This window comes from Neurospora crassa, linkage group IV (genome assembly GCF_000182925.2).
Source record: "Neurospora crassa OR74A linkage group IV, whole genome shotgun sequence".
Taxonomy (NCBI): Eukaryota; Fungi; Ascomycota; class Sordariomycetes; order Sordariales; family Sordariaceae; genus Neurospora; species Neurospora crassa.
The window spans coordinates 5,768,726-5,793,849 of NC_026504.1; the positions used below are offsets into that span (position 1 = coordinate 5,768,726).

A 25,124-nucleotide genomic window follows, 5' to 3' on the forward strand; every position below is an offset into this window, starting at 1 on the left:
CGCTGTCGGGCCGGTGGGTTCTAGGCCCATCCCGGCGGCCTGCGATTCCCGTGGCCCTCTGCCTGCCGGGCCTCCCATTGCGTCATTCCCACACTCAAACGCCTGTGCAGTCTTGGCGGACGTGTGCGTGTACACACACACACAACTTTTTGGCAAAACGGACCATCGACAAAATTTCATTTGCTTATATCTCTACCAAACGAGGAGATGAAAGAGAACCGACTTGAGATTTAGAATTAGAGTACTTAAAATTATCAAGAGAAAAGTTTTTTCTATAGGATAATTGAATTCCTTCATCTTCGTCTTTCGTTTCAGTAGTCCATTTTGCCAAAAAGTTGTGTGTGTGTGTACACGCACACGTCCGCCAAGACTGCACAGGCGTTTGAGTGTGGGAACACTGTTTCTTATCCGCGCTAGCTTCACAACTTAACTGAACCATCCACTAACCCAAAAAAAATGTAACCCAATCCAGGAACATATTCAATTCTAACTGACGAGCAACTTACTGCTCACGAACCTCATCATCCAATCCCTCCGTTAGTTTACTGTTGGAGTTTCACCATTAGCGTCCCTTGAGGTTTTTGTTGGGACCAAGCAGTCACTTTATACCCATCGAGCATCCCAGCCATTGGATCCCACTTCACAGCCAGTTCGGCTTCCAATTTGCCTTCGAAGCTGCTGCGCCCGGACAGAGAGGCCTCACGATTGCGACGCTTGGGACGCGGTGGCGACAGACGGGAGTCATACACAATCGCGGACTACAAAAGCCCGCCGTCTTTGTGCATAATTCGAAACCGAAACAACAACCATCACCAGCTTGGCGCCGACTAGCATACATAGTGCCTACTCGAACCACCACTTCTTTCCCACCACCTCGCGCGCCATCACGCGCAACCACCCTTCTCTTCAAAATGCGCCTCTACCTCCTCCCAATCTCCACCCGGCGCACCCTCCTCTACTGCCAAAAGCTCCAGCCTCCATCGTCCGCTTCTACGACCACAACAAAACAAAAGCAGTCATGGGGCGACTACATCCAAACCAAAGCAGCTCTCACCTGGGCCTCGTGGGAAAAGAAGGAGTCCGGCTGGCAAAAGGCCGTGGCCAGCTACGGAAACCAACTGCTTAGGAAGCTGCCATACGAAGAATGGGCCTTGAAGAGCATGCCACCCTTGACAAAGTCGCGGCAACGACAACTTGAGGCCTTGTTACAGCAACAGGCGCAGGCGGAGGGAGGTTTCGAGACTGAATCAGGGGAGAAGGGAGGCAGCAAGAGGGGGAAAGTGGATGTGGATAAAGTAGAGGTGGTGTATCCCGGTGGACTGATCAAGGCAGAACAAGTGCCCAGGATATTGCACAAGCTGGCGACGGAGAGGGAGGGGCATCACAAGAAGTGGTTCTGGTGGTGTTTGGCGGGGATGCCGGTTACTATTCCCATTGGTATCCTACCTTTGTACGTTTTTTTCCTGTTTCTTTCCCCCTGTGTTTCTATTCATGAAATGTACTAACAGGTTCACAATTGCAGAGTCCCCAACCTCCCCTTCTTCTACCTCGTCTACCGCGCCTGGTCACACCACCGCGCCCTCTCCGGCGGCAAACACATTTCCTTCCTCCTCCAACACGCCTCCCGCCTCTTAACCTACCATCCCTCGCCCATCCTCGACGAGATCTACTCCACCCAGCGCTTCCCGCTCCCTTTTACTTCTGAGCCGACCACGGGGCCCGAAGCGGAAACGATCAAGCACCCGGATCCAGCCAAGGTAGTCCAAGCGGTTAATGGTGGAAACACCACCACGGAAAAGACGGATGGGGTGAACATGGGTCATGTCCTGGAACAAAGGGAGGTGGAAGATGGTGAAGTCTTGCTACTGTCTCAGGAGAATGCAAAGAAGATGGTCCAGTTGCTGGAGGTGCCTGAGCTGGAAGTGGAGCTGGAGCGAGCGATTTGGCAGGTTGAGACGGCGGTGGAGAAGAAGAACAAGGAGATTGGGGCGGAGGTTAAGGTGGATGCGCCGTCGGTGCAGGATACCAAGAAGGAGAATGAGAAGGAGAAAGTGAAGACGCAGTGAGGAATCACATGGGAAAAAGACGTCTATGATGATGTATGACGCGAGATGAAAGATCAAGATTAGCATTTGTATGACTATAGAGGGACGGATGATGGCAGCATTTACCAACGAGCGAGGTACCATTACAACGAGCAGGCTGGAGTCAACGATTAGAGGAGAAGGTAATGATTTATGAACAAGAGATTACGGAAAACCAACTACTTGGTTCTATCCACTTCTTAAACATGCTTTAGTATACAAGATACTCATGAGCGGCCCTAAGAACAGATTGTACCATTGCAATTAAACCAAGGAGTAGGCAATTCGCTTTGTGACGACGCTTTCAGACTAATAGTCCCAGGGGCACCCTATTTCCCTCCGTTTACCCATCTCGAAGTGTCCAAGTTCCAATCTCAAAAGTCCTTCCCTTATACTCCTATATTCAAAAGCATCGTAATTACTACAATATTTGTACAACTACCATACCACCTCTATCTAAAAATATGTACCCCCTGCACCTATGTTTGCTCGCTCATCTGTTTGATTGCCTTTCTTTGCGCTGTTGCCGTCGTCGCTGTTGCCGTCGTCGCTGTTTCCGTTGTCGCTGAACTTGAGGTCGAGTATCCTTGTACATACTCCTGGCAGTGGGTAGTGGTGATTTTGGTCAAAGTTGGGTCTGCGAGTCCAGTCCGCCCCCAGGTACCAATTCTTCCGAGTTCCCTATGTACCTACTCCCCTACAATGCTGCTTCCCAGTCTTTGCATCGTCGTAAGTCACCCTGGTAACCACAGCGCCGAACTGTGAAACGGGCGCAACTCGTATCCTGGTGGAGTTTCGCCTCTTTTCACAAAAGCGGATGGAAGACAAGACCTGTGGTCTTCATCCGTCGCCCACGGCCACCACACGACAATCCTTGGGGTCTGAGGATGAAAGGGGTTGCGTTGCAAACAATGTTCTGCGATGTCACGACTCTGATCTTGTAGGTATGGTATCAAAGGATTGCCGGTCCAGCGAGAGTTTTGCAGTGACAGTCGGTTACGCAGACACTGTTGGAAATTCCGGAAGATCTGGAGGAGGTAACGACTTCCATATCGGTTGCGAGGTGACTCTCAAACTCCGGGCTCGGCATCGCGGGTCTAGAGCAGGGGAAGCGGTGGGATTCGCGTCCTTCGTAGATGGCTCCGATTTGGTTGTTGGGTGACTTCCGGAACGCATATCGATTGTCTTTTGTAGGTGCGCTACTAATTTAGCCAATTTAATGGCGTTGGTACATGCCCTTTTTGCCTTTTTCCGAAGGAAACTCAAACGCAGAGGGAGGTGTTCATTTTTTCTCCCCGAACTAGGGTTGTGCTCTTGTTTTGGCTTGGTGCTGATAGGAATGGTAGTATTTAACGGTGACGAGCCTGGGATGGGAGCATATGATGTGTCTGTGGTGTTTCCGGGCAAGGGACGGCCCTCGTGGTCAAAATAACGACGTGGTCGGATGTTCCCCGAGGGGTCATAGTAGAATCCCGCATCTCCGGCCGGTGAAGACATTCGGAGTTGTCGTTTGACTGTGGCATGTAATTATGAGCGTTGGATGAAAGGTTGAGAAACAGGGAAAGACAAGATATTGGGGCTCAAAGCAGGATATGAATTGGGTCATCTGCTTTCTTGTCTAATTAGCTAGCAGATGCAAGTGGTAGTTTGAAGCTGGTTTCGGCCGCCTTCATATGCAGCGATGTGGCATATTGCTGACATATTCTGTCCATATTGCATCGATTTGTAGTTGCTTGATCATTCTGTCATTCTTCAGCATAATCAATCTAGATCCTGACAAGAGGCAGTGGGAGATACCTATTCACAGCTTGCACCTGGCATTTTTCGTAGGAATGATTTCGGTTTTGACAAGCCAATACGTATGACAATATAATTGACAGGAACTGGAAAGAGGATGACAGAAGGTTAGTACTGCCCGGTCGACTCGGTTCGCAACGGAAATATGCGGACCTCCAAGCCGAAGTTAGATGGGCGAAAAGTAGTGAGGAAGGAACTATCAGAGACACGGTACTTGCCAGTAACGTCGGTATGGCAAGAGGGCGAAGTCCCACAAACACCCACCTGCCAAAAGTCCCGGGTGGCGACACAGCTTCTTTTCTTCTTTTTGCGATCACAATTGGCGTGCTAAATGTCGAGTGTCCCTCTAGGGCTGAGATGGTTGTGCTGCTGTTGGTGATGATCACCTCAGTCAGTGCTAGCCTGTCGGGCATTCCGACGGGATGAAGTACAAGCTGGAGGTATATCTCGTTCCATTTCCCTCTCTGACTCCCTAGTCTTCTTCTCCCAACAACGAAAGCCCAGTCTACTTTGAGTGCGTTTGCTACATCCCCTCCTTACATTAGTTCCTGGTGATCGCACAACTACGACCAAGTCAATCATGGGGCAACAGTCATCCCCGTCAAGTGCTAGAAGACGAGGTCGTCTAAACTCCGATCGACCAACATCAATATTCACCTTCTCAGACCCCGTCCGATCAAGGCCACGGCCCAACCCGACCTCTTCCTCTAGAGAGCCACCGCCAAACAATGAAGTCCGCACCCTCTTCAACGGGCATATCAATTTGCGCGGTCGAAATGACAATCTGCCTCAGTGATCCACTCTCCCTTTTCCCTCTCCCACCTTATTCACCTTCCATATCAACCCAACTGACACCCTTCTACCGACATACAGAAAATGGTGGCCTGCTTCGACCGCCATCCCCCTCCTCGTCGCCACCATTGGTCCGCTCTCCCACGTTCTGTCCATTGCTTCACTGGTAACCACCTGGAAAGTGACTCTTCCCGACTCCGGCATCCTGCCCGATGGCAAAGATGACAATGGAATTGGCATTCCGGACCCAAAGTGGGAGATCAACGCCAACATTGTTTCGCTGATTTGTGGATTTGCGGGCAACTTCTTCTTGTTGCTGAATTTCACAGGGAGGGTGAGGTACGTGGTTGCTATACCGGCGGCAGTGGGGGCGTGGGTGTTTAGTTCTGGTATTGTGAGCTGTCCGTTTCCCTGAATTGAGGTAGCGAGGTGGCTAACGGAAGCAGTTGGTTGCGATCCTCCTGGCGATGCATATTCATTCGCCGCCGGTTTGGCCCGAGATATACTCCCAGGGGTATTATCATGCCATCTTCTCAGCCTTCTTTTATGCTCTGGGAGCGGTTTTGTTGGCGATCAACATGCTTGGTTACTTGAGGGGGTATTACCCGCAGCAGTTCGACCTCGACGATGACCAAAGGACACTGATCTTGCAGACCATGCTCTTCTTCGTTTGGTTGGCGGGCGGAGGAGCGGTGTTTGCGTGGTTGGAAGACTGGCCTGGGGGCTTTTGTGACGGATTGTATTATTGTGATGTTGTAAGTCACTTCAAACCTTCTCTGATGTACCTCTGTCAAAAGCTGATCACGAAAAGACAATCCTAACCATAGGCTTCGGTGACTTCGCACCCGCTACGACCGCCGGCAGGGCATTCCTCATGCCTTTCCAAACTCTCGGTCTTCTGTTTCTCGGTCTGGTCATCTCCAGCGTCAGCCGATTCGCCGCCAACATCTCGGCCGACAAGATCATCAAGCGACATCAGGAACACTCAAGACGGTCGACAGTGGGCATGTCGGTGACGAATGAAAACGAGCTGAGAGAGAAGTTGGGTTTGCCACCAAAAAGAAAGGTGAGCAACGCAAGGGGGGGAAATGGAGGGAGGAGAGCGTTTAGTGCGAGGAGGTCATCGTTGGCGCAGTATGGTCGGTTGGAGGTTGCGGGCAGGATGGTCACTTTTCGACGGCATTCTCGGGCTGAGGTTGGTGGTGCAAGCGAGGGCCATTCGGTCGAGAGGGCTGCTGACGCAAAAGGGGGAGAAAATGAGAACAGAACCAAAGAGGAGGAGGCAAGGCAGAAGATGCTGAAGTTTGACTTTGGTAATGATAACGGAAAGGGGGCTGAAGAGATTACGAGAAATGGCAGTGGCGAGAAATCTTTATCACAGGACAAGAGAAAGCAAAGAAGACAGAAACTATTGCTTTTGAAGGATGACAGGGATCGGTTCGAAACCATGAGGCAAATCCAAGACGAGACCAAGCGGTGGAAGCAGTGAGATGGCCTCTTCCCTGTCCCTTCCCATTATTGTCTGGATCACTGACAGGGCGGCAGGTACTGGGCCCTCGCCATGGCCTTCTTAGCCTTCTCCATTCTTTGGGGGTTCGGTGCCGTCGTCTTCATGCTCACCGAAGCGCGGATATCAAATCTTTCCTACTTTGACTCGCTGTACTTTTGCTGGGTGTGGCTAGTCACCATTGGGTTGGTTCTTGTTTGCCTCCCCTGAATGGCCAAGACTAACCGCTGTGGCAGATATGGCGACATCGCTCCCAAGTCCAACATCGGCAAGCCGTTTTTCATCGTCTGGTCGCTCATTGCCGTACCAATCATCACCGTTCTCTTCCAAGAAATGTCGTCCACCGTCGTCAGAGCCGTCAACCGTGGTGCATTCAAGGTGGCTGACTGGACCATCATGCCGACGTCGAAGCGTGGGGTGCTAGACAAGTACATCCAGAACCATCCTTGGTTGCAAAAATTCGTGGGTAAAAGACAGGACGCGGAAGAGTCCGCACGTGAAGCTGGCGCGGGCACTGAGCAGCCAGGAAATCTAGAAGGGCCAGCTGAAGGTGCTGACGAACAGGAAGAAGACCTCCCCTCGCTGCTCTCCAAAACCATCAAGTCCATAGCGCATGACCTCCGCTTCTCCCCTCAAAAGCGGTATTCGTACGAAGAATGGCAGCTCTTTACCAAGCTGATTCAGTTCACTCAAAGAGAAGAGGAGGTAGATGATGAGGGAATCACGATGACAGGGGACTGGCTGAGTGAAGATTCTCCCCTGCTGGCGGATATCACTGAAGCGGAATGGGTGTTGGATCGCTTGTGCGAGTCACTGGACAGGTATACCCGCTCCAGTTCTCATCAGAAACCTCGGCCGCAACCAAAACATGGCGAGGCCACAGATGCTGAACTAGATCCGCTGCGTATTGAGACAGAGCAGAGACTGCTTAATAACATAGAAGAGGAAAGTGAAAGAGGGAGGAGAAACCGGGACGTCTCACCAAGCTAAAAGGAGGATGTCAAGCCATACATGTTTCAGGCGATGAGTAGATAATGTAAACAAAGACATTGGTTAGCCATATCATTTCTCCTCTGCATGACCATTCGGAACCCGGGCCCCTGCAGTTTGCAAGTTGCTGGGTGAACTTGATAGAATCCAAAGGGATTGTGTAACAAGATGTTCCTGATAGCGTTGGGTGGCAAACGGCTGGATGCATCGGGGCTGATCTTATGTTGGCATACGGAGCGGAAGCAGGCGAGACGGAAACGGCTCTATGAGATGTTGAGATAAGCGAAGATTGTGAATCTGGGGATGGTGGTGGTGATGTCGTCAAAACATGCCTGTTCGGTCAAGTGGACGGATGGCGGGTTGCAACGTTATCCTAAAGCATTAGGCTGTGATCAATAGAATTATAATAAAACGCTTATGCCAAAAGTAGGGGTCTCGGCTAGGTACACTACTGTGTACTTGTAGCGAACACTACAGGCAGGGGCGCGGTTACGTACCTGATTAGCTCAGCCAAGCGCGGGTCATTGTAAAGTCTTGGCTTCAAGACTTCGTTCTTAGAATTCCAAGAAGTCCAAGCTTCACTTTGTCCTCTCTTTTTCCTCTTTTTAGTCCAGCGACAGGTGATTCACCACCACCAACAACACGCGATAGAAGACGACAAGAGGAAGCCGCTCTTTCGCCGTACTTACACTACAAGACTGACTGGCCTTTGATCACAAGAAGATCAGTCCGGCCTTTGTCCACCACCTTTTGAATGCGGCCTGTGCTGTTTGCCCGTCACAGAGTGCCACCACCACGCCTTCTGCGCATCCCGACCTCACCATCTTTGACGACAACGACGACAACTGCTTTGACAGCACTACCACTACAAACAACACTACCTTCGTCTTCCGCCTTGTCGCGCTTTCACCAATTGCGTCTCCAGTCTACTTCCACGTCTCCTCAACAGCAGCAGCAAACATTCACTTCGCGCCACTCTCTGCCGGTCCTTAACTGCAGTGTCCACCACCAACTACCCTTCCACGCCTCGATCACGCGAACGAGAAAAGACACCTCAACGGCCAGCCATATTACCTCTACCGCAACACGCGCCTTTAGTCAGACGACCGGAAACAGCAACAGCTCCAGCTCCAGCTACGGTGACGCATCTTCCTATTCCGCAAATATGAACGGCACAAGCCCCGTCGCTCGCTCCAAGCGCAAGGAGCCTCCCCAATACTCTTCAGATGGCCGCCTGGCGAAGCACCACCGAACCAACGGCGATATCGACATGTCTTCTGCCGATGCAAACACCCCGACCGAAGACTTTGACGGTCACTACGAGGAGGAACCCCGCCACGTCTTGCCTCTCGCCCCCGGCGCCGATACGGCCGAGTGGCAAGCTACCATTGAGAATGTCGTCCGGAACGTTGTCTCGATCCGATTCTGCCAGACCTGCTCCTTCGATACCGACCCGGCCCTTACAAGCGAGGCCACCGGTTTCGTTGTGGATGCCGAGAGGGGGTTAGCTATACATATCCCTTCCTTTGTTGTCTTGCGCTGACCACTAATTCGTGTTACTAAAGTTACATCCTGACCAATCGTCACGTCGTTGGCTCTGGTCCCTTCTGGGGATACTGCATCTTCGACAACCACGAAGAGGTCGATGCCTACCCCGTCTACCGCGATCCCGTCCACGATTTCGGCATCCTCAAGTTCGATCCCAAGGCCATCAAGTACATGCCTGTTGCCGCCCTACCACTGCGACCAGACCTCGCCCGTGTCGGCATAGAAATTCGCGTGGTGGGTAACGATGCCGGAGAGAAGCTTAGTATCCTGTCTGGTGTGATCAGCAGGTTGGATCGTAACGCTCCCGAGTACGGAGACGGTTATAGTGATTTCAACACATGCTACTACCAGGCCAGCGCCGCCGCCAGCGGTGGTTCCTCGGGTTCTCCCGTCGTCAACAAGGACGGTTTTGCCGTGGCCCTGCAGGCTGGTGGCAGAGCCGATGGCGCCTCGACCGACTACTTCCTTCCTCTCGACAGGCCGCTTCGGGCGCTCAAGTGTCTCCAGGAGGGCAAGCCCATCACCCGTGGCGATATCCAGTGTCAGTTTGTGCTGAAGCCCTTTGACGAGTGTCGGAGACTGGGCCTTACCCCCGAATGGGAGGCTCAGGTCCGCAAGGCTTTCCCCAAGGAGACCAACATGCTGGTCGCCGAGATCATCCTTCCCGAGGGCCCTTCTCACAAGAAGCTTGAGGAGGGTGATGTCTTGATCAAGGTCAACGGCAAGCTTCTTACCCAGTTCATCCCTCTCGAGGAGACCCTCGACTCCAGCGTCGGCCAAACGGTCAAGCTTATGCTTCTCCGCGGCGGCGAGGAGGTCGAGGTGGAGATTGAGGTTGGCGACCTGCACCAGATCACCCCTGATCGCTTCGTGTCTGTGTCTGGCGGCAGCTTCCACAACCTTTCCTACCAGCAGGCCCGCCTTTACGGTGTCGCCTGCAAGGGTGTCTACGTCTGTGAGGCTGGTGGATCTTTCCGGTTCGACAACAACGAGAACGGCTGGATCATCCAATCCATCGATCAGAAGGAGACGCCCGACCTGGACACTTTCATCGAGGTGATGAAGGGCATTCCCGACAAGGCTCGTGTCGTCATCACGTACAAGCACCTGAGGGATATGCACACCCTACACACCACCGTTATCTACGTCGACCGGCACTGGGCCAAGAAGATGAAGCTGGCTGTGAGAAACGACAAGACGGGTCTCTGGGACTTTTCCAACCTCAGTGACGCCCTTCCTGCCGTCGCTCCTGTTCCCAGGAAAGCCTCCTTCATCCAACTGGAAAACACCTCTCATCCGGCTGTCGCCGACCTTGTCAAGAGTTTCGTCCACGTCAGCGTCACCATGCCCGTCAAACTAGATGGTTTCCCCAAGAACAGGAAATGGGGCATGGGTTTGGTGATTGACGCGGAGAAGGGCCTGGTGATCATTTCCCGGGCTATTGTTCCCTACGACCTGTGCGACATTACCATCACCATCGCCGACTCCATCGTTGTCGAGGGCAAGGTGGTCTTCCTGCACCCACTCCAGAACTACGCCGTCATCCAATACGACCCCAAACTTGTCGACGCTCCCGTTCGTTCCGCCAAGCTGTCCAGCGAGATGATCAGCCAGGGCGCGTCCACCTACTTTATTGGATACAACCGCATTGGCCGCATTGTCCATACTGCCACCACCGTCACGGAGATGTTCGCCGTCACCATTCCCGCTAACTCCGGAGCGCCTCGATACCGCGCTGTCAATGTTGACGCCATCACTGTCGACACCAACCTTTCAGGCCAGTGCGGCAGCGGCGTGCTTGTCGCTCAAGACGGCACCGTCCAGGCCCTCTGGCTCACCTACCTCGGCGAGCGCAACCCCAGCAGCCACCGCGACGAGGAATACCACCTCGGCCTGGCCACACCCACCCTCCTGCCCGTTATCTCGCAACTCCAGCAGGGAATCACCCCCAAGCTGCGCCTGTTGAGCTGCGAGTTCCGCGCCATCCAGATGTCCCAAGCCCGTATCATGGGCGTGTCCGAGGAGTGGATCCAGAAGGTCTCCCTCGTCAACACGGCCCACCACCAGCTCTTCCTGGTAACCAAGCGCACCTACGAGCGCAACGAGCCCGCCGGCGACCACCTCAAGGAAGGCGACATCCTCCTCACCCTCAACAACCAGCTCATCACCAAGATCTCGGAGCTCGACGTCATGTACTCGCACGACTACCTCGACGCCGTCATCGTCCGCAACACCAAGGAGCTGCACATCAAGCTGCCCACCGTCGCCGCCGACGACGCCGAAACCGACCACGCCATCTCCTTCTGCGGCGCCATCTTGCACAGGCCGCATCTCGCTGTCAGGCAGCAGATCAGCAAGCTCTTCAGCGAGGTCTATGTGAGCGCCCGGACTCGGGGAAGCCCGGCGTATCAATATGGACTTGCCCCGACGAATTTCGTTACGCATGTTAATGGCAAGCGCACGCCCGATTTGAAGAGCTTCTTGGACGCGGTGGTGGGGATCCCTGATAATACTTGTGAGTTTTTTTTTTCTTTTTTTTATTTCCTTCCTTTTTTGTTTGTTTGCGGGGAGACCCCCAAACCCCCCCTTTTTTGTCGCTCGCTTCGCTCGATAATCACCCTTTTCTACCTTTAGTCACCTTCTCAACTAACCACCGCAAATGATAGACTTCCGCTTGAAATGCATGACTTTCGACTCGGTCCCCTGGGTCGTCACCATGAAGAAGAACGAGCACTACTTCCCCACCACGGAACTGATCAAGGACCCTTCGGAGCCGCTGACGGGATGGAGGAGAATCACGTACGAAGGAGGCAAGAAGATTGAGGGTGAAGGACACGAGGGCGTGGGTGTTGCGGTGCTAGGGGAGGATCAAGGCGAAGGAGGGGAGGGGGATGTTGATGGGTGTTGTTAGGTGTAACCACTGAGTGGAGTTTTGATTGGATGGGGTTGTTGAAGGAGAGGAGGGATAAGAAAAAGAAGAAGAAGAAGAAGAAGAAGAAGAGGGATATCGGAAGAATAAGAAGGGATCTAAATGTATACCAAAGGCAATAATAGGCAGGCAATGATGAAGACAATGGGATGTCATGGAGAATAAGATAAGGTATGAAATGGATGCATGGATTGGTGAGCTGTCTACACACAGTCCGGTACTGATTTGTTTGTTTGCTGAAGACCGCGAGTCAAACTTCCCTTTTTTTCCCCCCCCTTCCCGTATCCATTTCAACCTGTTACGTTCCACAAGAAAAATGTCTCCTTAAATACGCATTTCTTTCTGAAAATCGACATGTCTCGTTGAATCATCCGTTACGAGGCCTTTTTCATCTCTTATCAATTTCACATAGCTCTCTTTATGTAGGTCAAGGCATTTGCGCTCATCTCTATGTGTACACAAACTTATCGGAACAATCCAGGTCTTGTTTGTAATCTCGTCTCATTTCGTCTATAGTCATCATGTTTTTTCCATTCATCCATTCATCCATTACCGAAAACACACAGGCAGAGAGAGTGATGTGATAGGTAGAGTGGTACAAAACCCCCTCCCAACCAGCCATCCACCTCCTATAGTGCATACCTACACTACATGTACTTAGCTATTCATAACGTAACGTAACGTAACCTCCAATCCGGGTATCAAGAAACAAAATACACAAATGCTTTCTTCTTTTGATGCCTGTCATGTCCAGCCCAGGCTTTCCCTTCTTTAACATTTCAACATCTCCCGCCCATAAGCTTTTATCCCCGGGATGACACCAGCAGCCGGAGACACAAAAAGCCAGACATCTAATCCGACCCTCTCCCCGACCAACTCGAAATATACCCCTCACCTCCTTCCTGTCCGTATCTCGGTCCACCAGGACCATCTTCACTACCGCCGTACGAATATCCTTCGGCTTCGTCGAGCGAGAAGCTGGAAAGGTATTCCACTTCAATATCCACTTCTTGATGGCTTCGGCTACGCGATCGGCTACGTGATCGTTGTCGGCGGGGTTGATAGTCGGAGTAATCGGATTCGTATTCGAAGACGTAGTCGGAGCCTTCGTATTCTTCTTCGGATGAGGATGACTCGGATAAGGCTGACGAAGATGGCGGTTCGGGCTCGGTCTGATCTTCGTCGTCGGCATCTTCTTCTTCTTCAATGTCACTCATCCCTTGACGTGATTCGTCTTTTTGGTAGTCGGACTGCCGTTGTTGTCCATGGTTGTGGTCGTGCTCACCCAAGAGTTCGGTTCCGTTTTCGTCTTCATCGTCCACAGCAAACTTGGACAAAAACCACGCCGCGGACCCCGAAACCAACACAACGACCGCTCCCATAATCAGATTCAAGACCGTCTCGCCAATCTGACTGAACAATCCCAGTCTGAGAAGAGCCTCGTGAACCATCGCGGTCATGATGGCCCGACTCGTGACTTTCTTGATCACCTCCCCATACCGCACCCAAAACATCTCGCCCTCATTCTCGATTTTCATCTTCCACTCCCTCCAACTCCCTTTTTTCACCCCTTGACTCCAAAAATCCTTTGCCCACTCCTCACTCGTCATCCGACCACTCGTACCCAGACCAGTTCTCTTGCCAAAGCGGTTGTAGCGGGCACCGCCATACAGTCACGTCCCACCTCCGGTTCCATCCCCCGCCGCCACAGAAGCAGCAGCCCCACCGCCGCTCCTGACCCTCTCCTTCCACCTCGCAAACTCCATCACATTGAGCTCGTGCGCCTCCCTAGCTTGGGCCCACTTCTGCATCACCGTCTTATCCTCCTCCATCCACGCCAAATACTCCAACATTTCCTTGTCGCCCAGCTGCGTGACCCACGCGGGGCCCTTTTGCTCGTTCTTGATCTTGCGGGCGGCAAAGTGGTCTACAACGCGCCCGTTGAAGGTGTTGAACTGGTGGATGTACAACTTGAACTGTTCGGCGTACAGCGCCCACTGCGAGGGCGTCACCTGACTAGGGGTTGCCAGAGCGGCTGGTGGGCTGGGCGCCTTGGGTGGCGTGGGGAAGTTGATGTTCTTGGGCTTGATCTTTTCGCGCTCAAAGGGCGGAAGTGTAGTCGATGCCCTTGATTCGAAAGGGAGGTTGGTTTTGAGGTCCGCCGAGAACGAACTTAGGCCTGTGCCACTGGGGCTGACCAGTTTGTCGACGTCAAAGTTGCCAAAGATGGGGCGAAGGTCGCTGTCTTCTGAGCCGGCGTTGGGAACTGAGATTGGCCGATGAGTGGCGTTGGCAGCGCTGCTGCTACGGCGCGAGCTAGTACCGCCGTTGGAAGTTTTGACGCCGTTGTTGTTGAGGTTGCCGGAGCGCCATTCTGGCTTGGACGGCTCCAAGTTGACATTGCGCGCGCTGCCCCCGTTCAGGTTGATAATGGTGGGAATGCCATGAGCGGGAGTCGGAGGCGGCGCGGCAGGAGGAACAGCGTGTGCCGGCGTAGGTGGCGGGGGAGGCTCATCGATATCCATAGCCATAGGGCTAGGCGCGCCTCCATTGATACCACTTTCATCGACACCAGCTGCCGAGTTCGACCTGCTCTTTCCCTCGCTGCTGCTTGTCTCCTCTTCATCCACCAAGCCCGCAGTGCCCGCAGTCATCTTGACCGGCCTCGGCTTACGGATGGGTCGCACATTTCGTGTAGGCGAAGTCGACGATTTCTTGGCTGGCGGGGGCGGAACAAAGGTATGCGGGCCGAATTCCGCTTGCCATTGACCGGCGTCAAAGGCACTGGCTTTCTTACCTGCATCGTTTGTCTCGCTCGGCGGACGAGTTGCGCCGCTAACCGACTCGTTGGAAGAGGTATACGTCTTTTTGAGGGGCGATTGGCGGCCGCGGGGGACTGAGCGTGCTCGCTGCTTTGCGCGCAAAAAGGCGTCAGCTCCGGGCATGGTGGTCGGTCCACCGGCGTTGAATTGAAATCCTGCACCAACCTTTTCCTGGTCCACAAAGCTGGCGTTGATATTATGAACGCCACTGCGGGTAAAGTCGGCCGACGCCTGCGGCTTCGGGGTGTATCCATCGTCGTCGGGGACGGCGAAACTATGGGGGTATACGCTGTTAGTCGCTCGCTGCTTCTGGACCCTGTTGTGTGCGTTCGTCTTTCTGGGCGAGAGGGGGTCGTCGATCGGCTTGATATGCTGTCTCCGTGAATGCATCTTACGCCTTCCCAGGAGAAGCTGCAGCTGGTCATGCATGTCCTTTTCAAAAGAAGACTTGTCCCCGGAGGTCGACTGATCTCCACTCGGAGTGTTCCTGCCATGAGACGCCCGGTTATTTGCCGTCTCTTGATGAGCTCTTCCGCGGTAACTTTCCGCGCCGGCACGACTGAACACATGCGGCGGTCGAATCTTGCTGGGGTGACCGAAAGAGGAGGTTTGTTGGAAGTATTCATCGGGTTTAAAGAAAGGAGATGGGGCGTACACTTTGGGGCCATCCTGCTGCGCCGATTCCGAGGTTGCGGCTTGAGCTGTGCAAGACCGTTAGCCACTACTAGTTCTCCGGGGTCCAGATCTGGCTGACATACCGTTCGAGTGGCTCCTCATAGATGAGGTGGACGCACGTGGCGTAGGGTTGGCTTCTGTATTGGGCGCTGACCTGGGTTCAGCTTCCTGGGCATAATAACGCGCGCTGGCTCGCGGCTCAGCTTTCGAGGTTCCAGAGGATGTGGTTCCGCCGTTGGCCGCCTTCCCGAAGCTGTTGGACTCACCGACACTAGCGCTGCGTTGTCGCGACGAGCGCGGAGGGGGCGCCTCTTCCTCGGATTCCTGGGTGGGCCGGGATGGGTCTTTCATGGACTTTGCACGGTTGACGTTGGCACCTTCAAACGGGTTGAACTTTTCGCCGATATGCGAGGCATAGGGGGTCCGTTGCCTGCTGTCCAAGTAGGTTTCGCTGAACTTTTCGCTCAAGGGGTCCACGGGGGTGGGACTCGATTGCGGCCGTGACTTCCTGATGTTAGCGGCGGTATCCTCAAACATGTTGGTGGTGGCCGTGTAGTGGGCGCTGGAAGTGTAGTTGTGCCTCGAAACGGGTGGCTCGTCGCCGACTGGGGAATCCGGAGAATATCCAGCCCGTCTGGTGGTACCAAAGGCAGCATCGGCACGACGAGCCTGCCCCGCGGTCCGTGGTGGTACGGGAGGCGGCTCCCTCCTGGCGCTTTCGGTCCGTTCGGTCCGTTCCGTTCGAGCTGACGCATAACCCGACGACTTGGGCGTTGACGAAGATGTCTGGCCTGTCTTGGCACTTGAGCGCATGGCATCCCAAGCGCGCAGATTGTCGGCAGCAGAGGCCGTTTTGGGGGGAACCGGTCTGGAAGACGAGGAGGACGACGGTGACGCCCAAGACGAATAGCGTGCGTGTGCCGACGGACCGGGGTCGGGACGAGACGGCATATGAGGGGTTCGTCGCGTGGGAGGGGCGCCATATCGGTCAGCCATTTCGGCCGAGACGTTGGAGTAGGGGTTTCCGCGGTGGCCAGAGGCAGTCGCGTACCTGCTGGCAGAAGCTGATCCTCGTTTCCGGTAGGCATCGTACTTGGCCTTCATGGACACGTCGGTGAGGACCTCATGTGCGGCTTGGATGTGGATGAAGCGATCCTTGGCCTCCTCCTCTTTTCCTGGGTTGCGATCGGGGTGGTATTTCAGGGCCAGCTTCTTGAACTGCTTCTTCACCTCGACGACATCGGCCGTGGAGGACAGTTCGAGGTCCGCATAGTAGTCGCGGTCGTAGTCCAGCTTTACTACCATGTTGACGGCGTTGTGATGTTGGGTAAAGGGACAGAAAAAGCTTGCATTCCCCCTCGGTAGTGTATATCGATGGTATCGTGTATGTCGAAAGACTCGCTGTTCAGAGCGATGTAACGAGGAGAGATGATCCAAAACTTGATGGGGACGTGGTAGGTTGCGACGAACAAGGGTGGTTGCTATGGTCGGTCGGTTGGAATGTTTTGTTTGCTAGCGAGAGGCAATGGATGTCTGGGTGTTGTTGGACAGCACGGCACGGCAGGGAGAGAGAACTGAAGCAAAGGTGGTGAATGGGTAGGTACAGTAGGTCGCGTGAAGTGGTGTTGTCGGTTCAGTTCAGTTGTCGGGCACGAATGACAACAGTCAGTCGGGTGAGAGTGGGTGGGTGGGTGAAATCTCGGCGGGATCAACGAGCGAATGTGCGGTCGAGCTGTTTGGTTCGTTGTCTGGAGGAGGAGAAAGATGGCGGCGGCTTGTTAGGTAGGCTGACTAGGTGGTTTGAAGATCAGGGCAGGGCGGGCTGCGTCACTGGCCAGGGCTTCCATGGATTGCTTGGATTGGCAGGATGCGGGGCAGGCAGGGCATTAATATTTACATGGCAGGGCAGTGAAGCAGGCAAGTTCCCCTGTCTTTTTTCCCCGTCTGTTGAAGCGTGACGGATTAGATACAGCTGTAGCGTAGGTAGAGGAAGGATTGTTGACATACGCAAGGACAAGACGCGGCTGTTTTTGTTGACTCCTGGTAACTTGGTGGTGACAGCCGTTGTTGTTGTTGTTGAAGAATAAACTTGGTTGCGATAAGCTTGTGATAAGCACGCGGGGCCTGAACCTCGAAGAAACCTCAACTCGGCAAGTAGTGGAGGTGATGTGTAGCTTGGATCCGACAAGGAATCAAGACGGATACACTCTTGACCACCTCTACCTCTACCTCTATCACCTCAGAGCTGTAATATTCGTACTTGATCGTGTATGTACGCAACTTGTTCCTGTCACAAACCTCCAGCTGGCGGTGGTAGCCAAAATAAAAGAGTGGGTCTTTCTACGGTGGCCCATTTTGAAACAGTAAACAATAAATTTGGGAGCTTGGACCAGTTCTCAACTGACCACAACTATAACCCACACTTGGGCCACTGTAGTGTATGGTAGTCGGCATCTTCATCCCACGTCGGGTATCGTATTTCCCCAACCTTCCCCAGGCTGACGGGAGTCCCCAGGGCCAAAAGTCCACTCATTTCTGGGTTGCCTCTGTTTAGAAACAGGGCAGACGGAGACAACAACCTCGGATCCAATGTCTACACGGACATGACTTCCGATATTGACCGACCAACCTCTGCCTACCTAGCTATCGATGGCTTCTCTTTCCGAAGACAGTCCGGTCATGCCCCGGCCCGGCAAATGGCTCCATGATGCCGTATAGCCCGCATGGCCAAGGACACAAGGACGCCGCAAAGCACTGCACGCGGAGACCAGGGGCTGGGACAGTGTTTTTATCACATGTAAGCTGTCTGGTCGGTTACCCGCTAACAGAAAGTGCCTGCTACATTATACACATGCCTACCAAAACTGCAGCTAGCAGCTACAGACAGAGCAGATGATGTTTTCTTTGTCAGTCGAAGCCTTCACGTTCTCAGAATGGTATGAACAAACACACTTCGAGTTACACACCACACTCTTCTCATTGCCGTTAGTGACTGGATGCGATACGGACTGTGGCTCTGAATGTAGCCTGCTGCATGACTTGGCTGAACCCTTGCTAAGGAAGCACATGGCTACACAGTACCAACAATTCATGACTCTTTCAATCGATGGACGCAACCATCACCTGCCACCAACCTCATTCTTACAACATCATTTTTTATACCTACTTATAAGCTCTTCCCTATCTCTCCTCCCGGAACATCTGTAGCGTCAACCGAATCACTTACTTGTAGACAACACTCAAAATAACTGCCAGGGCAGGCAAAAACACTTGCCCATCCTTCTGTCAATCCAACTTGGACTGTCACGAACCTTATCCCAATGATCTTCGTCGTCGAGTTCTTCTCTCTACTTCTCAAGCAAATCTTTCCATCCACCAGACAGATTGACTGAGAGGCTCCCCATCTCTCGGCATGTTGTCAACCGGAGTGGACATCGAGGGACGACCCCCAAACCTCGAACCCGTCAAGGCAGCGGACGCCGAAAAGGTCGCTGGTTCTAGAGCCGATATCGCTCATAATGAGGTCGCTTCCTTGTCTAGTGGCACCCTCGGCGACAATACCCATCGGAAGCTCAAGTCGCGCCATATCCAGCTGATCGGTGCGGTATATCCTGTTCTTCCTGTCCTATCCACTGACTAACACAAGTCACCAAAAACAGGCATCGGAGGCACCATCGGTACGGCCTTTTACGTCCAGATCGGCAAAGGTCTCCTCAACGGAGGGCCTGCCAGCTTGTTTCTGGCCTTCACCATCTGGTGTACCTTTATCCTGGCCATCGCCATGTGCATGGCCGAAATGGTCACCTATCTGCCCATCTCTTCGCCCTTCATTCGCTTTGCGGGCCGGTACGTGGACGAGGCCTTTGGATTCGCTGCAGGCTGGAACTTTTTCATCTTCGAAGCGGCCATGGTGCCCTTTGAACTCACTGCTTGTAACCTGATCATCCACTACTGGAGCGACGCCGTACCTGTAGGCGGCATCATTGCCATTACGCTGGTCATCTACGGCTTGGTCAACCTGCTGGCTGTGGAGTGGTATGGTGAAACCGAGTTCTGGGCTGCGCTGGGCAAGTTTCTGCTCATTGTGGGATTGCTCATCTTCACCTTTGTCGTCATGGTGGGCGGAAATCCCCTGGGAGATCGATTTGGGTTCAGATACTGGAAGGACCCCGGCGCTTTCACCGAGTTGTATTACACTGGTTCCCTTGGCCGCTGGCTGGGCTTCCTTCAGTGCTTGATTCAGGCAAGCTTTACCATTGCTGGACCGGATTACGTTGCCATGGTGTGTATCCCTTTATCCACATAATCAACCCAAACAAAACAAAACTGACACCTACAGGCCGCCGGCGAAGCAGAAAACCCCCGTGTCGTCATGCCCCGCGCCTTCAACGCCGTCTTCTACCGTCTCACCGCTTTCTTCGTCCTCGGCTCTCTCGCCGTCGGTATTCTCGTCCCTTACAACGACGCCGAGATGGCCCTCGCCTTTTCCTCCGGTGCTCCCGGCGCCGCCGCCTCTCCCTACGTTGTCGCCATGAACCGGCTCCGCATCCGCGTCCTCCCCGACATTGTCAACGCCATGGTCCTCACCGCCGCCTTCTCCGCCGGCAACAGCTACGTTTACTGCGCCTCGCGCTCCCTCTACGGTCTGGCGCTCGAGGGCAAGGCCCCCAAGGCGCTGCTCAAGTGCACCCGGTCCGGAGTGCCCATTTACTGTGTCATGATCGTGCTGTGCTTTGGCTTGTTGGCGTTTCTGCAGGTCAGCAACAGCGCGGCCGTGGTGCTCTCGTGGTTCATTAGCTTGATGACGGCTAGCCAGCTGATCAACTATAGCGTCACTTGCACTTCGTATCTGAGGTGGTACGCGGCGCTCAAGGCGCAGGGGGTCAGTAGGGATAAGTTGCCGTACAAGGGGCTTTTCCAGCCCTATGCGGGGTGGTATGGGCTTTGCGGGTGCTTTGTCATGACGTTTGTGGGAGGATATACGGTGTTTTTGCCGGGGCAGTGGAGCGTTGCTACGTTTTTGTTCTCGTGAGTTGTTCTGGGCACCGTGCTTTCGGTGGTGATGTGGCTGACAGTCTCAGGTACACCATGATTGGGGTTTGTCCTGTGCTCTTTGTGGTGTGGAAGATTGTGAAGAAGACGAAATTCCACAAGGCCGAGGAAATTGACTTGCACAAGAATCTGGACGAAGTGGAGGAGTATCAGGCAAATTATGTGCCAACCCCGTCTAGGTGAGTCAAACCCAAAGCTTGCTAGAACTCGAAGACTGACGTTTTGACAGGAATCGGCTCGAATGGGTTTTGGATTGGCTTTTTGGTTAAATACCAGGAGGCAGCTATCAGGTTCTTGCCTCTTCCTCTGGCCCAAGCTGAATTGCTTTTTTCTTTCTTTTCTCAGGGGAACGCTGGTTGACCCGCGCCTCGAGTCCGCATCTGTCACATTGTGACTTGTTTGCTACTCCGTGGCTTCCCGAAAAGAATGAATAAAGGATTGTAGTAGGGAATGGCAAGACCATCCGCGCAGTGGGAGAAGAGGATTGTTTGGATAGCGCTTGGATCAGGTAAATATCTCTGCAAGTACGACCGAGGAAGCGCGTCCCAAGTGTGGAAGGAAACTTGAACGTGATCAAATCTACCATCCTCATTCTCCTTACATTTAGCAGTTGGTGTTTCCTAGCTCCTCGGGCTTCCCCGACATTTTCGCTGGCCTGCAGTCTGTACAGACAAAACCGGCTGAACTACACTGCATGCAGTTTTCATGGCACATGCAGAACCAGAAACAATATAAATATCACAGACGGGCCGCTTCCCCTCTGCCACACCCTTCATTTTTTTCTTCGCACAAGATTATCGAGGCTCGAAATCCGTCGTGATCACAATCGTCACGGATAGTCTTCCATTCTCTCTTCACTACAAATATCCGGCAAACGGGGTCAAACCACTCTGGTATTCTAGCCGTCCGTCTCGCTTCGTTCTTCGAACAATTTCATCAGACAACCCAACCTCTCGCAGAAGACAGATCTCCAGGTAATCACCGATACCACGGACGCCCAACGCCCGACGCAGTTACGAGCAACTCCGACACTTCTCCAGGGGGCATCCACCCCACATCCAGCTTCATCCTCCTCCTCCGCCTCCTCCAAGACAAACACAATCAGCAGAGGTACCAACAACCGTCGACGTACCCAAAAACACAGCAGTACAAATCCCTACGACTCCGACATGGACTTGGCTGTCCACGGCCTACACATGGTCGACTCGTCCCATCTCTATCCCGGGTACAAGCCAAGACGAAGGAACGTTGCTGCCCCCCACTATCAAGTTCATCAAGGATCAGCAAATAAGATGTCGTCGTCGTCGTCGTCGTCGTCGTCGTCGTCGTCGTCAACACCATTCCCATCACCGACACAACTTCCTCCTCCTCCTCCGTCCTGGATGAACAATCCGTCAGATTTAAATTCTTCCTCCCCCTCTGAGAAAGTCCCGAGGAGATGGGGGGTGCAGTCCTACCCGAGTTTGAAGCAACGGGTACGTGAGGAACGGGATGTAAAGGATGTACGGAGGTTTCCGGGTGCCAAGGGGGGAAGGATGGATAGTGCTCGGCTTCAAATTGGGAGTGGGTACAACGATGAAGATGGAGATGTTGAGATGGTAGACATGGATGTATCGTCGGGTAGTGGGAGTCACTATAACTGGAAGGATGCACGGGAATTTGAGAGGGGGTATGATGGGGATACGGAGATGGGGGATGCGCACATGCCGCCGCTACCACGGCTGTCGTTGTCGTCATCGCATGAGGTAAAGGAGGCAAAGGAGGCAAGTTGTTTTGGAAGTAATGGAAGTAATGGTGGCTTTGGGGGGAGGAGGAAGGGGAGTGAAATGCCGGTGAAGTACGTGCAGACAGAGGGGGGGAATACAGACCAGAGTACTACCTCTACAGGTAGTAAGAAGAGGGCGAGATGCAGTGATCAAATGGATGAAGAAGAGGAAAAGGGAGAATATAAGCGAATGAGGAGCTCGTGTGAGTCTCGTCAGTGACGGGGAGATGAGTTACTTGGTTAAGTAGCTGGGTATAAGTACTGTGGCTGAGAAAAGAGGTTGTGAGGTCCAACGAGCGAATAGCATATCGAATGAGAGGAGATTTACCACGAACAAGTATGGTTGATACATCTCGAAGATGGGGAGGTGACCGATGAGAACAGTACGACAAATCAGGCAGTGACCCAACTGAAGTGAATGAAAACCTGACTGTTTGTTCCTTCTAGATAACAATCTTGGGGACAGATTCCGTAGGTAGGTAGGTAGGTAGGTATACAAGAAATGAACCCAAATGGTTCTCGGTATCTAGAGTGTAGTTTGTATATGTAATGTACATTGCCATTTGCATCTCGTTTGGGTGAAACTTACAACAACACTGCCCTGTCCGTCTTGGATTCTGGTAGTGTACAGTCTTCTTCCCTTCTCTCGCCGTCGCCATGATTCATGCCGCCGCCGCCGCCGCCCATCCAAAACAGAGGCCGCCCAAATCCTTTTGAGGTAAGCCGATCGATGTGTCGGAGATGTGTCTAGACGTCTAGACGCCTGATTATTGTGCGAGCCCGACCGCTGATAGGTGATTACCCCTGCAGTCCGTTCTCCTCCACCCACCAATGCCGATATGGGATGATGCCATTCTTCATCTTGATGTTTCGGACCGCCTTACTCCTTCTTGGTGTCGTCCTTCTTTTCGCCATCCTCCTTCTTGGCCTCTTCCGATCCATCCTTTTGCTGATGAGCAGGGTTGGTCAAGTTATGCCACAGCGATTTGAGGAAACCTTCATTCTTGTGGTCCTCAGCAGTGTTATCGGTAGAAGTCCCAGATCTGTTAGACGTGCGTCGAAAGTTAGCTGGCCATTACCATTGCCAAACGAACCGCAAGACTTTCTTATCCAAGAATAATTGTAATCCAAAGGGGGCCGGGGTGTCTCACGTCGACGACGTCCTGTGAATGTCCATAACGCGCTTGGCCGTCTTGTCGCCCATCTCGTCCGCTAGCATCTCGATGATGGTACGCTGGTTGGGGCTCAGATACTTGGGCATGTTGACGCGGAACTCGACGCGCAGGTCGCCCTTGGCCCCGCGACGGCCCTTGAGCTTGGGCATGCCCTTGCCCGCCATGGTCATCTTGTCGCCGGTGTTGGTGCCAGTGGCGACACGGACCTTGGCGTCGCCCTCGAGCGTGGGGATGGTGACTTCGCCGCCGAGAATGGCTGTGGTGAGCGGTATCGTTGCCGTGTAGAGGATGTCGGAGCCGTGACGCTGGAACTTGGGGTCGGGCGCAACCCGGACGTGGACGTACAGGTCGCCCTGGGTGCCTTGGGCGTTGGGGTTTGACTGTCTGCCTAATGGGGGCGCGTCACCCTCGCCGCTGATGCGTAGCTTCATGCCGTCCTCGATACCGCCGGGAATATCCACCACCAAGGTCTTGCGCTCCCTCACCACACCGTCGCCCGAGCAAGTCGAGCACTCGGAACCCTTGGGCGTCACCGTGCCGCTGCCGTTGCAGGCGTTGCAAACGGTGCCCATCTGGAAACCGCCCATGACCGTGACGACCTTTTGACCGGAACCGCCGCACGACTTGCACGTCGACCTTTGAGTGCCCTTCTTCAAACCGCTACCGCTACATGTGCCGCATTGCTTCAGAGGCAGGATCGTAATCGTCTTTTTGGTTCCCTTGGCCGCCTCCATGAACGACACCTGCACCTGCACCTCGATATCGTCACCCTCGAAAATCTCGGGCTGGAACGGACCCCGACCGCCGCCGCCGCCGCCAAAGGGACCACGGCCACCACCGGTAAATGCTGAGAAGAGATCATCGAGGTTGATGTTTGCGCCGAAGCCGCCGCGTCCGCCGAAGCCGCCAAAGGGGTGCCCGCCGCCAAACGGTTCACCACCAGGGCCGGGGTGGCCGCCTGCTTCGAAGCCAGCAGCGCCGAACTGGTCGAACTGCTTCCTCTTCTCGGGATCAGATAGGATTTCGTAGGCGGACTGGATCTCGGCAAACTTGTCCTTGGCGTTGGGGTCCTTGTTCGTATCGGGGTGGTATTTCTTGGCTAGGCCGTAGTAGGCCTTTTTGATGTCGGATTGCGAGGCGCTCCGGTCAACACCCAGTACGCCGTAGGGGTCGCGAGGTGTAGCAAGCAGGCGGTTGGTGGTGTGGAAGGTCTATGGATTAAGCAGGAGCTGGTCAGCATGTGGATGAATCGAAGTCACGGAGCCAAAGTGAACAAAGACGTCATCAGGACCTACCCTTGGCTTCGAGATAGGCCTCGTGGGAGAAGTGGTGGGTGTGGTTGAGCGGCTGGTGCGAGGCCTAGCAACTACAGTAAAGCCAGCAGCAGAAGCCTTTCTTCCGGCACAGGCTCTAAACCTCTGGCGACGACATATTTGCGCGGGAGAGAAGTGGCGAGCCGGGAGGGCTGCCTTGGGAAGAACGGACGAGTTCATCTTGATCTAGTAGGTAGCTATGGATAGGTAGGTAGAGAGGAGAGAGAGGAGGGTTCGGGTTTCGTCGGTAGATGGTGCGGGCCAGTGAGTAGGTAGCCAACAGGTTATTTACCGCGACATTAAACAAAGGAGTGTGTGAGAGTGTACAGCGTAGGGAGTAACCTGAACCGAACACCCGTGTGTGGATGGAGAGAATAAAGTGAGGGTCAAGGAAGTGGAAGTTCGTTACGAAAGAAGGTCGGATCGTGACCAGGAAACCATGCAGTCAACTTTTTGGCGATTCGCCGAATCACAGCCGCCATTGGGCTGTTGGTGCTCGGTCTTGGCATTCAAAGCACGCACTGGAGCTGCTGAAAAATGGGGAAGAGCTGCTGAAAAGTGGAGAATTCGGGAACCTCGCTGGTCTTCAAAGTGTCTAGAAATCACCACCGCCTTCTTTCTGCCCCACCACTACACCCATTCCCGTCGTCTGGGTGATGGTGTTTGGGTGTCATC

General features: G+C 53.7%; 7 protein-coding genes across 10 annotated transcripts; 5 read left to right on the forward strand and 2 right to left on the reverse strand.

The window, feature by feature from the left end:
* The first annotated feature begins 469 nt into the window (after positions 1 to 469).
* On the forward strand, positions 470 to 2,369 carry NCU05202 (hypothetical protein). Its single transcript, XM_957108.2, has 2 exons — positions 470 to 1,450; positions 1,523 to 2,369. The coding sequence occupies exons 1-2, from the start codon at positions 912 to 914 to the stop codon at positions 2,064 to 2,066; spliced, it is 1,083 nt and encodes a 360-aa protein (XP_962201.1). The 5' UTR covers positions 470 to 911; the 3' UTR covers positions 2,067 to 2,369.
* A 2,092-nt stretch (positions 2,370 to 4,461) lies between these two features.
* Positions 4,462 to 7,170, forward strand: NCU05201 (potassium channel protein; the record flags this gene model as incomplete). Its single annotated transcript, XM_957107.2, has 6 exons — positions 4,462 to 4,673; positions 4,755 to 5,067; positions 5,120 to 5,428; positions 5,485 to 6,158; positions 6,219 to 6,365; positions 6,417 to 7,170. The coding sequence occupies 6 exons, from the start codon at positions 4,462 to 4,464 to the stop codon at positions 7,168 to 7,170; spliced, it is 2,409 nt and encodes an 802-aa protein (XP_962200.2).
* A 590-nt stretch (positions 7,171 to 7,760) lies between these two features.
* NCU05200 (Pro-apoptotic serine protease nma-111) lies at positions 7,761 to 11,852 on the forward strand. Its single transcript, XM_957106.3, has 3 exons — positions 7,761 to 8,673; positions 8,736 to 11,233; positions 11,385 to 11,852. Exons 1-3 carry the CDS (start codon positions 7,925 to 7,927, stop codon positions 11,627 to 11,629), a joined length of 3,492 nt encoding a protein of 1,163 aa, XP_962199.2. The 5' UTR covers positions 7,761 to 7,924; the 3' UTR covers positions 11,630 to 11,852.
* Positions 11,853 to 12,115: 263 nt separating this feature from the next.
* On the reverse strand, positions 12,116 to 17,367 carry NCU05199 (the record flags this gene model as incomplete). Of its 3 annotated transcripts, XM_011395834.1 has the most annotated exons (6): positions 17,152 to 17,367; positions 15,411 to 17,088; positions 15,228 to 15,293; positions 15,125 to 15,170; positions 14,635 to 14,743; positions 12,116 to 14,559 (listed from the first exon to the last, which is right to left on the reverse strand). In XM_011395834.1, the coding sequence occupies exons 2-6, from the start codon at positions 16,447 to 16,449 to the stop codon at positions 13,321 to 13,323; spliced, it is 2,499 nt and encodes an 832-aa protein (XP_011394136.1). In that variant the 5' UTR covers positions 16,450 to 17,088; positions 17,152 to 17,367. The 3 variants fall into 3 exon arrangements, with proteins under 3 accessions (XP_011394136.1, XP_011394138.1, XP_011394137.1); XM_011395836.1 differs by lacking the exon at positions 17,152 to 17,367 and having other exon boundaries at positions 12,499 to 13,284; positions 13,387 to 14,556; positions 14,635 to 15,170; positions 15,228 to 16,628; XM_011395835.1 differs by lacking the exon at positions 17,152 to 17,367 and having other exon boundaries at positions 12,499 to 13,284; positions 13,387 to 15,170; positions 15,228 to 16,689.
* Positions 17,368 to 18,556: 1,189 nt separating this feature from the next.
* NCU05198 (general amino acid permease) lies at positions 18,557 to 20,465 on the forward strand (the record flags this gene model as incomplete). The annotated part of the gene is made up of 5 exons (XM_957104.2): positions 18,557 to 18,743; positions 18,804 to 19,426; positions 19,484 to 20,172; positions 20,226 to 20,375; positions 20,426 to 20,465. The coding sequence occupies 5 exons, from the start codon at positions 18,557 to 18,559 to the stop codon at positions 20,463 to 20,465; spliced, it is 1,689 nt and encodes a 562-aa protein (XP_962197.2).
* A 900-nt stretch (positions 20,466 to 21,365) lies between these two features.
* On the forward strand, positions 21,366 to 22,440 carry NCU05197 (hypothetical protein; the record flags this gene model as incomplete). The annotated part of the gene is made up of 3 exons (XM_957103.1): positions 21,366 to 22,033; positions 22,088 to 22,164; positions 22,409 to 22,440. The coding sequence occupies 3 exons, from the start codon at positions 21,366 to 21,368 to the stop codon at positions 22,438 to 22,440; spliced, it is 777 nt and encodes a 258-aa protein (XP_962196.1).
* Positions 21,496 to 24,963, reverse strand: NCU05196. Of its 2 annotated transcripts, XM_011395832.1 has the most exons (4): positions 24,432 to 24,963; positions 23,113 to 24,347; positions 22,290 to 23,004; positions 21,496 to 22,228 (listed from the first exon to the last, which is right to left on the reverse strand). In XM_011395832.1, the coding sequence occupies exons 1-3, from the start codon at positions 24,627 to 24,629 to the stop codon at positions 22,842 to 22,844; spliced, it is 1,596 nt and encodes a 531-aa protein (XP_011394134.1). In that variant the 5' UTR covers positions 24,630 to 24,963; the 3' UTR covers positions 21,496 to 22,228; positions 22,290 to 22,841. The 2 variants fall into 2 exon arrangements, with proteins under 2 accessions (XP_011394134.1, XP_011394135.1); XM_011395833.1 differs by having other exon boundaries at positions 22,009 to 23,004.
* Between the last annotated feature and the right edge of the window lie 161 nt (positions 24,964 to 25,124).

What these genes read in the sequence shown, in the direction of transcription:
- NCU05196 (XM_011395832.1), bottom strand. Translation starts at nt 24,629, where the DNA reads ATGAACTCGTCCGTTCTTCCCAAGGCAGCCCTCCCGGCTCGCCACTTC. An exon ending in GGCCTATCTCGAAGCCAAGG is followed by an intron (nt 24,348 to 24,431) that starts GTAGGTCCTGAT and finishes CTTAATCCATAG; the next exon opens with ACCTTCCACACCACCAACCG. An exon ending in ATTCACAGGACGTCGTCGAC is followed by an intron (nt 23,005 to 23,112) that starts GTGAGACACCCC and finishes CACGTCTAACAG; the next exon opens with ATCTGGGACTTCTACCGATA.
- NCU05202 (XM_957108.2), top strand. Translation starts at nt 912, where the DNA reads ATGCGCCTCTACCTCCTCCCAATCTCCACCCGGCGCACCCTCCTCTAC. An exon ending in CCCATTGGTATCCTACCTTT is followed by an intron (nt 1,451 to 1,522) that starts GTACGTTTTTTT and finishes TCACAATTGCAG; the next exon opens with AGTCCCCAACCTCCCCTTCT.
- NCU05200 (XM_957106.3), top strand. Translation starts at nt 7,925, where the DNA reads ATGCGGCCTGTGCTGTTTGCCCGTCACAGAGTGCCACCACCACGCCTT. An exon ending in GTTGTGGATGCCGAGAGGGG is followed by an intron (nt 8,674 to 8,735) that starts GTTAGCTATACA and finishes GTGTTACTAAAG; the next exon opens with TTACATCCTGACCAATCGTC. An exon ending in GGGGATCCCTGATAATACTT is followed by an intron (nt 11,234 to 11,384) that starts GTGAGTTTTTTT and finishes CGCAAATGATAG; the next exon opens with ACTTCCGCTTGAAATGCATG.